The following is a 14,471-nucleotide window of genomic DNA, read 5'->3' as shown; positions in this document are numbered from 1 at the left end:
GGTACCAAGAACTGAAAAAAAAATGTTTGAATTAACATCAAATTATTATTATTATTTTTTCCCAATTCTTTTTAAGAAATTATTTTGAAAGGCGGAATAACGCAAATTTATTTTTATGATCTTTATGCTTATCGGACTTTAGAATAAAGTACCCTGGGCCACAGAGCTTGCAATCTAAAGGCGGGATCGATGGCAGAGGCAGCAAGAACTGAAAACAAAAAAACGAACATTAAATTATTACCAAGGGCGGAGTAACGAAATGATTTTTGCGACCTTTATCCTTATCGGACCTGAGCTCCGGGTCACAGAGCTTGCAATCTAATGGCGGGATTGATGGCGAAAAAAAGAGGTAGCAAAAACTGAAAAAAATGACTGAATGACCATGAAATTATTGCCGAAAGGCGGAGTAACGAATTTTTTCAACCTTTTATGCTTTGAGCTGAGCTCTGGGTCACGGAGCTTACAATCTAAAGATGAGACAGGTAGCGGATAATTAACCCCGCCGCGGATACGTTCGTTTTTGTTTGGTTAAGCCGCGATAATCCCCTTTTGTAGATGAGCCATCGGAAGCACCTGGTCCTCTCCCCCCCCCCCTCCTCATCTTGGAGCACATGGCGTCCCCCCTCAACCAACCCCATTTATTGGACGATCGGAGCGCCGCTCGCCGTCCTTTCGCCGAAGGCGTCGGTAATTTTTAGCCCAGCGAAGGTTCACCCCCCATGGGGTGGCAGTGCTGTCAGCGTTTCATGTGACACAGGCGTCCTATAGATGGTGCATTACCAGCTGCGCCTCCTCCTCCTCCTCTCCCCCCCCCCCTCCTCCTCCTCCTCCTCCTCCTCCTGCATCTCTCCTGAGCTGCACACAGACCTGTCCCCCCCCCCCCCCACCCTTCCCCTTCATAACACAGGAGCCTGCAGCCCAGTGATGCTTCCCAGCTGGGATTTCCCCCGTCTGACAGCGGTGGGGGAGGCAGGAGGAGGAGGAGGAGCGGCGGAGGAGCGATACAGGCTGCACACCATCCGTCTGCTGGAGCATCACTTCTGCCTCCTCTCCTAATAAGGGGATGCCTTGCGGAGGAGACGGCCCAGGCTGCCAGCCAGCCACAACCTAGAGCACACGTCCCGGCGCGCCCCCCCCCCACCACCCTGCGTGTCACCGCCGACGGGCGCAGGTGACCAGAAGGATAGCGCCGCATAGTTTACTAGAAGATCGCAAACCTCCCCTCCCCTTGCACGTTGGAACACCGATTCCCGCCTTCCACAACAAAGGATCATGGGATGGTAGCGCCCCCCCCCCCACCCCCCCACCAGGCGCTCAAGGCCATTGGGATATCTTCAACCGCTATTTGGGAAACACGCTTGGCGACCAACCTGTTTGGATTAACCGAAGAGCGGCCGTGTCGACCCAACCAGCCCGTGGCTCCTAATTCCCCCTAACCGCGAAGTCCCCGGGTCAGGGTGGGCACCTAGAGGGTGCTGGGTAAGGTAATGGCACGTCCTTGAGGGACTGGCGACCCTTGGAGGTTGAAGTTGCGGAGTGTCGGTGAGTTTAGTACATACGGAAGGGGGTAAAGGGGTTGTGGGCATTGTCTGCCCGGTACGGTAAAGCATGGTGATGTTCCGTGGACGGCGAGCTCCGCGTTTCTCTAGGCTGGCGCTGAATCTGCGTGAGATAGACGGAGCCCAGAGGCCGCTGACGGTGGTCCTTCTTATCTGGGGAGGAGGCTCCGCGTTCCGGACAACTAGGCATTGTTAGCTAATAATAGGCTGACTCCTCAGCGTGCAGCAGATAATTGTGAGCTCCCACGACGCGGTGGTGTGACAAGCGGGGGGTCCTTGTGGCGGTGTGTGTGTGCGCCTTTGTCTGACACTTCTACTTTGTCTGGGCTTCATTCATATCACTCGTGCCTTGGAAGGAGGGGGGTAGGGGGGGGTGGGGGTGGGGTCAGGTTGCATGGCATAGAAGAGTTAACCAAGGGCGCACGTGTTTTTCCGTAGACTGAAGTACGATGATAGCGGACCACCAGCTGATCTGAATACAGGTGCACGCGGCGGCGTGACAGGTGCATGTGCCGCGGCGGCGTTACATATCCCTAGCATCAGGTAGGACCATAGGAGACACCAATGACCCCCAACAAGTCCACAGGTATTGGCTAGCTGGAGGCACGTCTGTGTTCTGGCCTCGTCCTCCAGTCCTCGTTTTGTTCCGATATCGTTGAAAGGTTGGACCTCCGTCCTCTCCCTCATCTCGGTCTGGAACTTTTGGGCTCTCTATGTCTCCTGGCTCCTTCACCGCTGTCCACCTGGTGGATGTGACTCGGACTCCATCCATATCGCCTTTGTGTGTGCAGTAGATGTGGCACCTACCACCCTCGGTGTGATCTCAAGAAGGACCGCGCACAGAACGGACTCATGGGATAAGGATGCCGGTCCGTAGAGGTCACGTCGCCCCTCAGAACACCTTCCTGGACACCATCATACGGAAGTTTGAAGGACAGAGTAAGTGACCTGACATCAGGGTGTGTTGGTTGAATTTATGGTTCCTTGAGATGTCCAATGGGGGCTATGATTCCCGATGCCTGGCTGACCCAGTGGGGGGGGGGGGGGTGACTCCTGTTGCCCATCTCATCCAGAGTGGCAGAGAAAGGGGCAGCTTCTGGTACCCATTGTGGCTAGTCGTGGTAGTGACTCTTGATGCACAGAAGTAGGGGGGGGGGGGGTGACTCTTGATGCCTAGTTTGCCCAGTGCACCTAAGTGGGAGGGGGGGTGACTCCTGATGTTTTGGATCACATAATGTGGGAGGGAGAGGAGTGACTCATGATGCCCAATGCAGATGGGAGGGGGATGACCCATGGTGCCCGGCTTGTTTAGTGGAGGAGGGCAGTGGCTCTTGATGCCCAATTTCCCCAGTGCGGTGGTAGAGGAGGGGGGCATGACTTTTAAAGCCCAGTGCGGAAGAGAGGAGGGGGTGACTCATGATGCCCAATGCAGATGGGAGGGGGATGACCCATGGTGCCCGGCTTGTTTAGTGGAGGAGGGCAGTGGCTCTTGATGCCCAGTTTACCCACTGCGGTGGTAGAGGAGGGGGGCATGACTTTTAAAGCCCAGTGCGGAAGAGAGGAGGGGGTGACTCATGATGCCAGGCTCACCCAGTGCAGAGCTCTTTTTTTTGTTTCACTTTAATCTCTGACTTTCTGTTGTCCTTCCTTGTTTCTTTACTGCGTCACTACCTGCTGCTGCCCTGCTTTGCATAGAAGGATAAGAGTCCCTATCGCTCCCCACTTTGTGTCATAGTCCTATCCTGTGCCCCATGTCTCCAGTGTCAGTGTCCCCTCTCCTATCCTGTGCCCCATGGCTCCAGTGTCAGTGTCCCCTCTCCTATCCTGTGCCCCATGTCTCCAGTGTCAGTGTCCCCTCTCCTATCCTGTGCCCCATGGCTCCAGTGTCAGTGTCTCCTCTCCTATCCTGTGCCCCATGGCTCCAGTGTCAGTGTCCCCTCTCCTATCCTGTGCCCCATGGCTCCAGTGTCAGTGTCTCCTCTCCTATCCTGTGCCTCATGGCTCCAGTGTCAGTGTCCCCTCTCCTATCCTGTGCCTCATGTCTCCAGTGTCAGTGTCTCCTCTCCTATCCTGTGCCCCATGTCTCCAGTGTCAGTGTCCCCTCTCCTATCCTGTGCCCCATGGCTCCAGTGTCAGTGTCCCCTCTCCTATCCTGTGCCCCATGGCTCCAGTGTCAGTGTCCCCTCTCCTATCCTGTGCCCCATGGCTCCAGTGTCAGTGTCCCCTCTCCTATCCTGTGCCCCATGGCTCCAGTGTCAGTGTCTCCTCTCCTATCCTGTGCCCCATGGCTCCAGTGTCAGTGTCCCCTCTCCTATGCTGTGCCCCATGGCTCCAGTGTCAGTGTCTCCTCTCCTATCCTGTGCCCCATGGCTCCAGTGTCAGTGTCCCCTCTCCTATCCTGTGCCTCATAGCTCCAGTGTCAGTGTCTCCTCTCCTATCCTGTGCCCCATGGCTCCAGTGTCAGTGTCCCCTCTCCTATCCTGTGCCTCATAGCTCCAGTGTCAGTGTCCCCTCTCCTATCCTGTGCCCCATGGCTCCAGTGTCAGTGTCCCCTCTCCTATCCTGTGCCCCTTAGCTCCAGTGTCAGTGTCCCCTCTCCTATCCTGTGCCCCATGTCTCCAGAGTCATTGTCTCCTCTCCTATGCTGTGCCCCATGTCTCCAGTGTCAGTGTCCCCTCTCCTATCCTGTGCCCCTTAGCTCCAGTGTCAGTGTCCCCTCTCCTATCCTGTGCCTCATAGCTCCAGTGTCAGTGTCCCCTCTCCTATCCTGTGCCCCATGTCTCCAGTGTCAGTGTCCCCTCTCCTATCCAGTGCCCCATGGCTCCAGTGTCCCCTCTCCTATCCTGTGCCCCATGGATCCAGTGTCAGTGTCCCCTCTCCTATCCTGTGACCCATGTCTCCAGTGTCAGTGTCCCCTCTCCTATCCTGTGCCCCATGGCTCCAGTGTCAGTGTCTCCTCTCCTATCCTGTGCCCCATGGCTCCAGTGTCAGTGTCCCCTCTCCTATCCAGTGCCCCATGGCTCCAGTGTCAGTGTCCCCTCTCCTATCCAGTGCCCCATGGCTCCAGTGTCCCCTCTCCTATCCTGTGCCCCATGGATCCAGTGTCAGTGTCCCCTCTCCTATCCTGTGACCCATGTCTCCAGTGTCAGTGTCCCCTCTCCTATCCAGTGCCCCATGTCTCCAGTGTCAGTGTCCCCTCTCCTATCCAGTGCCCCATGGCTCCAGTGTCCCCTCTCCTATCCTGTGCCCCATGGATCCAGTGTCAGTGTCCCCTCTCCTATCCTGTGACCCATGTCTCCAGTGTCAGTGTCCCCTCTCCTATCCTGTGCCCCATGTCTCCAGTGTCAGTGTCTCCTCTCCTATCCTGTGCCCCATGGCTCCAGTGTCAGTGTCCCCTCTCCTATCCTGTGCCCCATGTCTCCAGTGTCAGTGTCTCCTCTCCTATCCTGTGCCCCATGGCTCCAGTGTCAGTGTCCCCTCTCCTATCCTGTGCCCCATGTCTCCAGTGTCAGTGTCCCCTCTCCTATCCAGTGCCCCATGGCTCCAGTGTCCCCTCTCCTATCCTGTGCCCCATGGATCCAGTGTCAGTGTCCCCTCTCCTATCCTGTGCCCCATGTCTCCAGTGTCAGTGTCCCCTCTCCTATCCTGTGCCCCATGGCTCCAGTGTCAGTGTCTCCTCTCCTATCCTGTGCCTCATGTCTCCAGTGTCAGTGTCTCCTCTCCTATCCTGTGCCCCATGGCTCCAGTGTCAGTGTCCCCTCTCCTATCCTGTGCCCCATGTCTCCAGTGTCAGTGTCCCCTCTCCTATCCTGTGCCCCATGGCTCCAGTGTCAGTGTCCCCTCTCCTATCCTGTGCCCCATGGCTCCAGTGTCAGTGTCTCCTCTCCTATCCTGTGCCCCATGGCTCCAGTGTCAGTGTCCCCTCTCCTATGCTGTGCCCCATGGCTCCAGTGTCAGTGTCTCCTCTCCTATCCTGTGCCTCATAGCTCCAGTGTCAGTGTCCCCTCTCCTATCCTGTGCCCCATGTCTCCAGTGTCAGTGTCTCCTCTCCTATCCTGTGCCCCATGTCTCCAGTGTCAGTGTCCCCTCTCCTATGCTGTGCCTCATAGCTCCAGTGTCAGTGTCCCCTCTCCTATCCTGTGCCCCATGTCTCCAGTGTTAGTGTCCCCTCTCCTATCCTGTGCCCCATGTCTCCAGTGTCAGTGTCCCCTCTCCTATCCTGTGCCTCATAGCTCCAGTGTCAGTGTCCCCTCTCCTATCCAGTGCCTCATGGCTCCAGTGTCCCCTCTCCTATCCTGTGCCTCATGGATCCAGTGTCAGTGTCCCCTCTCCTATCCTGTGCCTCATGGATCCAGTGTCAGTGTCCCCTCTCCTATCCAGTGCCCCGTGGCTCCAGTGTCAGTGTCCCCTCTCCTATCCTGTGCCCCATGTCTCCAGTGTCAGTGTCCTCTCTCCTATCCTGTGCCCCATGTCTCCAGTGTCAGTGTCCCCTCTCCTATGCTGTGCCCCATGGCTCCAGTGTCAGTGTCCCCTCTCCTATGCTGTGCCCCATGGCTCCAGTGTCAGTGTCCCCTCTCCTATCCTGTGCCCCATGGCTGTTCTCTCAACCAATGCTTTATATCTGATTTCCCATCCCATCTCCCATGGTTCCTTTGTTCATGTTCCTTCTCCCATCCCATGCCCCCCCCCCCCTCCCTCAGTGTCCCTTCTTCCTTAGGGTTTTTCTGTCAGTGTCCCCTCTCCAATCCCATGCCCTATGTTTCCCCTGTCAATGTCTCTCTTTTTCTGTCATTGTCTCCTCTCCCATACTTTGCCCCATGGTTCTTCTGTCAGTGTCCCCTCTTCCTCCGGTTCCTCTGTCAGTTTTCGCTCTTCCTTATAGCTTTTCTGTCCTTTTCCCATCTCCCATCCCATGCTCCATGGTTCCTTTGGCTTTGTTCCTTCTTCCATACCTTGGTTCATGGTTCCTCTGTCAGTATTCTCTCTTCCTTATAATTCCTCTGTCACTGTCCCCTCTCCCATCCCGTAGTTCATGGTTCCTCTGTCAGTGTCTCCTCTTTCTCCAGTTCCTCTGTCAGTGTCTCCTCTTTCTCCAGTTTCTCTGTCAGTGTCTCTTCTTCCTCATGTTCCCCTGTCAGTGTCTCCTCTTCCTCCTTTTCCTCTGTCAGTGTCTCCTCTTCCTTCGGTTCCCCTGTCAGTGTCTCCTCTTTCTCCGGTTCCCCTGTCAGTGTCTCCTCTTTCTCCGATTCCTCTGTCAGTGTCTCCTCTTCCTCCGGTTCCCCTGTCAGTGTCCCCTCTTTCTCCGGTTCCCCTGTCAGTGTCTCCTCTTCCTCGGGTTCCTCTGTCAGTGTCTCCTCTTCCTCTGGTTCCTCTGTCAGTGTCTTCTCCTCCTCCGGTTCCTCTGTCAGTGTCTTCTCTTCCTCCGGTTCCTCTGTCAGTGTCTCCTCTTTCTCTGGTTCCCCTGTCAGTGTCTCCTCTTTCTCCGGTTCCCCTGTCAGTGTCTCCTCTTTCTCCGGTTGCCCTGTCAGTGTCTCCTCTTCCTCCGGTTCCCCTGTCAGTGTCTCCTCTTCCTCCGGTTCCTCTGTCAGTGTCTCCTCTTCCTCCGGTTCCTCTGTCAGTGTCTCCTCTTCCTCCGGTTCCTCTGTCAGTGTCTCCTCTTCCTCCGGTTCCTCTGTCAGTGTCTCCACTTTCTCTGGTTCCTCTGTCAGTGTCTCCTCTTCCTCCGGTTCCTCTGTCAGTGTCTTCTCTTCCTCCGGTTCCTCTGTCAGTGTCTCCACTTTCTTTGGTTCCTCTGTCAGTGTCTCCTCTTCCTCCGGTTTCTCTGTCAGTGTCTCCTCTTCCTCCTGTTCCTCTGTCAGTGTCTCCTCTTCCTCCGGTTCCTCTGTCAGTGTCTCCACTTTCTCTGGTTCCTCTGTCAGTGTCTCCTCTTCCTCCGGTTCCTCTGTCAGTGTCTCCTCTTCCTCCGGTTTCTCTGTCAGTGTCTCCTCTTCCTCCTGTTCCTCTGTCAGTGTCTCCTCTTCCTCTGGTACCTCTGTCAGTGTCTCCTCTTTCTCCGGGTTTCTCTGTCAGTGTCTCTCCTTACTCCGGTTTATCTGTCAGTGTCTCCTCTTCCTCCCCTTCCTCTGTCAGTGTCCCCTCTTCCTCTGGTTCCTCTGTCAGTGTCTCCTCTTCCTCTGTCCTTTGTCAGTGTCTCCTCTTCCTCTGTCAGTGTCCCCACTTCCTCTGGTTCCTCTGTCAATGTCTCCACTACCTCCGGTTCCTCTGTCAGTTTTCGCTCTTCCTTATAGCTTTTCTGTCCTTTTCCCATCTCCCATCCCATGCTCCATGGTTCCTTTGGCTTTGTTCCTTCTTCCATACCATGGTTCATGGTTCCTCTGTCAGTATTCTCTCTTCCTTATGATTCCCCTGTCAATGTCTCCTCTCCCATCCCGTAGTTCATGGTTCCTCTGTCAGTGTCTCCTCTTTCTCCAGTTTCTCTGTCAGTGTCTCCTCTTTCTCCAGTTTCTCTGTCAGTGTCTCTTCTTCCTCTGGTTCCCCTGTCAGTGTCTCCTCTTCCTCCTTTTCCTCTGTCAGTGTCTCCTCTTCCTTCGGTTCCCCTGTCAGTGTCTCCTCTTTCTCCGGTTCCCCTGTCAGTGTCTCCTCTTTCTCCGGTTCCCCTGTCAGTGTCTCCTCTTTCTCCGGTTCCCCTGTCAGTGTCTCCTCTTCCTCCGGTTCCCCTGTCAGTGTCTCCTCTTCCTCCTTTTCCTCTGTCAGTGTCTCCTCTTCCTTCGGTTCCCCTGTCAGTGTCTCCTCTTTCTCCGGTTCCCCTGTCAGTGTCTCCTCTTTCTCCGGTTCCCCTGTCAGTGTCTCCACTTCCTCCGGTTCCCCTGTCAGTGTCTCTTCTTTCTCCGGTTCCCCTGTCAGTGTCTCTTCTTTCTCCGGTTCCCCTGTCAGTGTCCCCTCTTTCTCCGGTTCCCCTGTCAGTGTCTCCTCTTCCTCCGGTTCCTCTGTCAGTGTCTCCTCTTCCTCCGGTTCCTCTGTCAGTGTCTCCTCTTCCTCCGGTTCCTCTGTCAGTGTCTCCTCTTCCTCCGGTTCCTCTGTCAGTGTCTTCTCTTCCTCTGGTTCCTCTGTCAGTGTCTCCACTTCCTCCGGTTCCCCTGTCAGTGTCTCCTCTTTCTCCGGTTCCCCTGTCAGTGTCCCCTCTTTCTCCGGTTCCCCTGTCAGTGTCTCCTCTTCCTCCGGTTCCTCTGTCAGTGTCTCCTCTTCCTCTGGTTCCTCTGTCAGTGTCTTCTCTTCCTCCGGTTCCTCTGTCAGTGTCTCCTCTTTCTCCAGTTCCCCTGTCAGTGTCTCCTCTTTCTCTGGTTCCTCTGTCAGTGTCTCCTCTTTCTCCCATTCCCCTGTCAGTGTCTCCTCTTTCTCCCATTCCCCTGTCAGTGTCTCCTCTTCCTCTGGTTCCTCTGTCAGTGTCTCCTCTTCCTCCGGTTCCTCTGTCAGTGTCTTCTCTTCCTCCGGTTCCTCTGTCAGTGTCTCCTCTTCCTCCGGTTCCTCTGTCAGTGTCTTCTCTTCCTCCGGTTCCTCTGTCAGTGTCTCCTCTTCCTCCAGTTCCTCTGTCAGTGTATCCTCTTCCTCCGGTTCCTCTGTCAGTGTCTCCTCTTCCTCCAGTTCCTCTGTCAGTGTATCCTCTTCCTCCGGTTCCTCTGTCAGTGTCTCCTCTTCCTCTGGTACCTCTGTCAGTGTCTCCTCTTTCTCCAGGTTTCTCTGTCAGTGTCTCTCCTTACTCCGGTTCCTCTGTCAGTGTCTCCTCTTCCTCCCCTTCCTCTGTCAGTGTCCCCTCTTCCTCCGGTTCCTCTGTCAGTGTCTCCTCTTCCTCTATTTCCTCTGTCAGTGTCTCCTCTTCCTCTGTCAGTGTCCCCACTTCCTCCGGTTCCTCTGTCAATGTCTCCTCTTTCTCTGGTTTCTCTGTCAGTGTCTCCCCTTTCTCCGGTTCCTCTGTCAGTGTCTCCTCTTCCTCTGGTTCCTCTGTTAGTGTCTCCTCTTCCTCTGTCAGTGTCTCCTCTTCCTCCGGTTCCTCTGTCAGTGTCTCCTCTTTCTCCGACCCCTCTCTTAGTGTCTCCTCTTTCTCCGGTTTCTCTGTCAGTGTCTCTTCTTTCTCCGGTTTCTCTGTCAGTGTCCCCTCTTCCTCTGGTTCCTCTGTCAGTGTCTCCTCTTCCTCCGGTTCCTCTGTCAGTGTCTCCTATTCCTCTGGTTCCACTGTCAGTGTCTCCTCTTCCTTCAGTTCCTCTGTCAGTGTCTCCTCTTCATCTGGTTTCTCTGTTAGTGTCCCCTCTTCCTCTGGTTCCTCTATCAGTGTCTCCTCTTCCTCCGGTTCCTCTGTCAGTGTCTCCTCTTCCTCCGGTTCCTCGGTCAGTGTCTCCTCTTCCTCCGGGTTCCTCTGTCAGTGTCTCCACTTCCTCTGGTTCCTCTGTCAGTGTCTCCTCTTCCTCCGGTTCCTCTGTTAGTGTCTCCTCTTCCTCTGGTTCCTCTGTCAGTGTCCCCTCTTCCTCCGGTTCCTCTATCAGTGTCCCCTCTTCCTCCGGTTCCTATGTCAGTGTCCCCTCTTCCTCTGGTTCCTCTGTCAGTGTCTCCTCTTCCTCCTGTTCCTCTGTCAGTGTCCCCTATTCCTCCAGTTCCTCTGTCAGTGTCTCCTCTTCCTCCTGTTCCTCTGTCAGTGTCCCCTATTCCTCCAGTTCCTCTGTCAGTGTCCCCTCTTCCTCCAGTTCCTCTGTCAGTGTCTCCTCTTCCTCAGGTTCCTCTGTCAGTGGCTCTTCTTCCCCTGGTTCCTCTGTCAGTGTCTATTCTTCCTCTGGTTCCTCTGTCAGTGTCCCCTCTTCCTCCGGTTCCTCTGTCAGTTTTCGCCCTTCCTTATGGCTTTTCTATCCTTTTCCCATCTCCCATCCCATGCTCCATGGTTCCTTAGGCTTTGTTCCTTCTTCCATACCATGGTTCATGGTTCCTTTGTCAGTATTCTCTCTTCCTTATGATTTCTCTGTCACTGTCCCCTCTCCCATCCCATAGTTCATGGTTACTCTGTCAGTGTCCCCTCTTCCCTCGGTTACTCTGTCAGTGTCTCCTGTTCCTCTGTCAGTGTCTCCTGTTCCTCTGTCAGTGTCTCCTTTTCCTCATGGTTCCTCTGTCAGTGTCTCCTCTGACCAATGGTTCCTCTGTCAGCGTCCCCCCTTCTCCGATTCCTCTGTTAATGTCCTCTCTTCCTCTGTCAGTGTCTCCTCTTCCTCCAGTTCCTCTGTCAGTGTCTCCTCTTCCTCCGGTTCCTCTGTCAGTGTGTCCTATTCCTCAAGGTTCCTCTGTCAGTGTCTCCTCTTCCTCCTTTTCTTCTGTCAGTGTCTCCTCTTCCTCTGTCACTGTCTCCTCTTTCTCTGGTTCCTCTGTCAGTGTCTCCTCTTTCTCCAGTTCCTCTGTCAGTGTCTCCTCTTTCTCCAGTTCCTCTGTCAGTGTCTCCTCTTCCTCATCTTCTTCTGTCAGTGTCTCCTCGTCCTCTGTCAGTGTCTCCTCTTCCTCCAGTTCCTCTGTCAGTGTCCCCTCATCCTTCCGTTCCTCTGTCCGTGTCTCCTCTTCCTCCAGTTCCTCTGTCAGTGTCTCTTCTTCCTCCAGTTAATCTGTCGGTGTCTTCTTTTCCTCCGGTTCCTCTGTCAGCATCCCCTCTTCCTCCGATTCCTCTGTCAATGTCCTTTCATTCTCTGGTTCCTCTGTCAGTGTCTCCTTTTCCTACGGTTCCTCTGTCAGTGTCTCCTATTCCTCTGGTTCCACTGTCAGTGTCTCCTCTTCCTTCAGTTCCTCTGTCAGTGTCCCCTCTTCCTCTGGTTCCTCTGTCAGTGTCTCCTCTTCCTCCGGTTCCTCTGTCAGTGTCTCCTCTTCCTCCGGTTCCTCTGTCAGTGTCTCCTCTTCCTCCGGTTCCTCTGTCAGTGTCTCCTCTTCCTCCGGGTTCCTCTGTCAGTGTCTCCACTTCCTCTGGTTCCTCTGTCAGTGTCTCCTCTTCCTCCGGTTCCTCTGTCAGTGTCTCCTCTTCCTCCGGTTCCTCTGTTAGTGTCTCCTCTTCCTCTGGTTCCTCTGTCAGTGTCCCCTCTTCCTTCGGTTCCTCTGTCAGTGTCTCCTCTTTCTCTGGTTCCTCTGTCAGTGTCTCCTCTTCCTCTGGTTCCTCTGTCAGTGTCTGCTGTTCCTCCGGTTCCTCTGTCAGTGTCTCCTCTTCCTCCGGTTCCTCTGTCAAAGTCCCCTCTTCCTCCGGGTTCCTCTGTCAGTGTCTCCTCTTCCTCCTGTTCCTATGTCAGTGTCTCCTCTTCCTCCTGTTCCTCTGTCAGTGTCCCCTCTTCCTCCGGTTCCTCTGTCAGTGTCTCCTCTTCCTCCTGTTCCTCTGTCAGTGTCCCCTATTCCTCCAGTTCCTCTGTCAGTGTCTCCTCTTCCTCCTGTTCCTCTGTCAGTGTCCCCTATTCCTCCAGTTCTTCTGTCAGTGTCCCCTCTTCCTCAGGTTCCTCTGTCAGTGTCTCTTCTTCCCCTGGTTCCTCTGTCAGTGTCTCCTCTTCCTCTGGTTCCTCTGTCAGTGTCCCCTCTTCCTCCGGTTCCTCTGTCAGTTTTCGCTCTTCCTTATGGCTTTTCTGTCCTTTTCCCATCTCCCATCCCATGCTCCATGGTTCCTTAGGCTTTGTTCCTTCTTCCATACCATGGTTCATGGTTCCTTTGTCGGTATTCTCTCTTCCTTATGATTTCTCTGTCACTGTCCCCTCTCCCATCCCGTAGTTCATGGTTACTCTGTCTGTGTCCCCTCTTCCCTCGGTTACTCTGTCAGTGTCTCCTGTTCCTCTGTCAGTGTCTCCTTTTCCTCATGGTTCCTCTGTCAGTGTCTCCTCTGACCAGTGGTTCCTCTGTCAGCGTCCCCCCTTCTCCGATTCCTCTGTTAATGTCCTCTCTTCCTCCAGTTCCTCTGTCAGTGTCTCCTCTTCCTCCAGTTCCTCTGTCAGTGTCTCCTCTTCCTCCGGTTCCTCTGTCAGTGTCTCCTCTTCCTCCGGTTCCTCTGTCAGTGTGTCCTATTCCTCAAGGTTCCTCTGTCAGTGTCTCCTCTTCCTCCTCTTCTTCTGTCAGTGTCTCCTCTTCCTCTGTCACTGTCTCCTCTTCCTGTGGTTCCTCTGTCAGTGTCTTCTCTTGCTCTGGTTCCTCTGTCAATGTCCTCTCTTTCTCCAGTTCCTCTGTCAGTGTCTCCTCTTTCTCCGGTTCCTCTGTCAGTGTCTCCTCTTTCTCCAGTTCCTCTGTCAGTGTCTCCTCTTTCTCCAGTTCCTCTGTCAGTGTCTCCTCTTCCTCATCTTCTTCTGTCAGTGTCTCCTCTTCCTCCAGTTCCTCTGTCAGTGTCTCCTCTTCCTCCTGTTTCTCTGTCAGTGTCCCCTCGTCCTTCCGTTCCTCTGTCCGTGTCTCCTCTTCCTCCAGTTCCTCTGTCAGTGTCTCCTCTTCCTCCAGTTAATCTGTCAGTGTCTTCTTTTCCTCCGGTTCCTCTGTCAGTGTCTCCTCTTCCTCCGGTTCCTCTGTCAGTGTCTCCTCTTCTTCTGGTTCCCCTGTCAGCATCCCCTCTTCCTCCGATTCCTCTGTCAATGTCCTTTCATTCTCTGGTTCCTCTGTCAGTGTCTCCTTTTCCTTCGGTTCCTCTGTCAGTGTCTCCTATTCCTCTGGTTCCACTGTCAGTGTCTCCTCTTCCTTCAGTTCCTCTGTCAGTGTCTCCTTTCCCTCTGGTTCCTCTGTCAGTGTCTCCTCTTCATCTGGTTCCTCTGTCAGTGTCTCCTCTTCCTCCGGTTCCTATGTCAGTGTCTCCTCTTCCTCCTCTTCTTTTGTCAGTGTCTCCTCTTCCTCTGTCACTGTCTCCTCTTCCTGTGGTTCCTCTGTCAATGTCCTCTCTTTCTCCAGTTCCTCTGTCAGTGTCTCTTCTTCCTCCGGTTCCTCTGTCAGTGTCTTTTCTTCCTCCGGTTCCTCTGTCAGTGTCTCCTCTTCCTCCGGTTCCTCTGTCACTGTCTCCTCTTCCTCCGGTTCCTCTGTCAGTGTCTCTTCTTCCTCCGGTTCCTCTGTCAGTGTCTCCTCTTCCTCCGGTTCCTCTGTCAGTGTCTCCTCTTCCTCCGGTTCCTCTGTCAGTGTCTCCTCTTTCTCCAGTTCCTCTGTCAGTGTCTCCTCTTCCTCATCTTCTTCTGTCAGTGTCTCCTCGTCCTCTGTCAGTGTCTCCTCTTCCTCCAGTTCCTCTGTCAGTGTCTCCTCTTCCTCCAGTTCCTCTGTCAGTGTCCCCTCATCCTTCCGTTCCTCTGTCCGTGTCTCCTCTTCCTCCAGTTCCTCTGTCAATGCCCCCTCATCCTTCCGTTCCTCTGTCAGTGTCTCCTCTTCCTCCAGTTCCTCTGTCAATGTCTCTTCTTCCTCCGGTTCCTCTTTTAGTGTCTCCTCTTCCTCCAGTTCCTCTGTCAGTGTCTCCTCTTCTTCTGGTTCCCCTGTCAGCGTCCCCTCTTCCTCCGATTCCTCTGTCAGTGTCTCTTCTTCCTCTGGTTCCTCTGTCACTGTCTCCTCTTCCTCCGGTTCCTCTGTCACTGTCTCCTCTTCCTCCGGTTCCTCTGTCAGTGTCTCTTCTTCCTCCGGTTCCTCTGTCAGTGTCTCCTCTTCCTCCGGTTCCTCTGTCAGTGTCTCCTCTTCCTCCGGTTCCTCTGTCAGTGTCTCCTCTTTCTCCAGTTCCTCTGTCAGTGTCTCCTCTTCCTCATCTTCTTCTGTCAGTGTCTCCTCGTCCTCTGTCAGTGTCTCCTCTTCCTCCAGTTCCTCTGTCAGTGTCTCCTCTTCCTCCAGTTCCTCTGTCAGTGTCCCCTCATCCTTCCGTTCCTCTGTCAGTGTCTCCTCTTCCTCCAGTTCCTCTGTCAATGTCTCTTC

At 54.4% G+C, this 14,471-nt stretch overlaps 1 protein-coding gene across 3 annotated transcripts in view; it reads left to right on the top strand.

Moving 5' to 3' along the window:
• The first annotated feature begins 901 nt into the window (after window positions 1-901).
• KCNH2 (potassium voltage-gated channel subfamily H member 2) overlaps window positions 902-14,471 on the top strand; it is a 293,700-nt gene continuing 280,130 nt past the window's right edge. For all 3 annotated transcript variants that reach the window (XM_073632572.1, XM_073632571.1, XM_073632570.1), the window contains exon 1: window positions 902-2,498. In XM_073632572.1, coding sequence (XP_073488673.1) covers window positions 2,423-2,498 — 76 coding nt within the window. In that variant the 5' untranslated portion in view covers window positions 902-2,422. The remainder of the gene's footprint in view (window positions 2,499-14,471) is intronic.

The sequence above is a fragment of the Aquarana catesbeiana genome, linkage group LG05 (genome assembly GCF_042186555.1).
Source record: "Aquarana catesbeiana isolate 2022-GZ linkage group LG05, ASM4218655v1, whole genome shotgun sequence".
Lineage (NCBI taxonomy): Eukaryota > Metazoa > Chordata > Amphibia > Anura > Ranidae > Aquarana > Aquarana catesbeiana.
The sequence above is the reverse complement of the archived record's forward strand: the minus strand, read 5'-3'. Positions and strand labels throughout refer to the sequence as shown.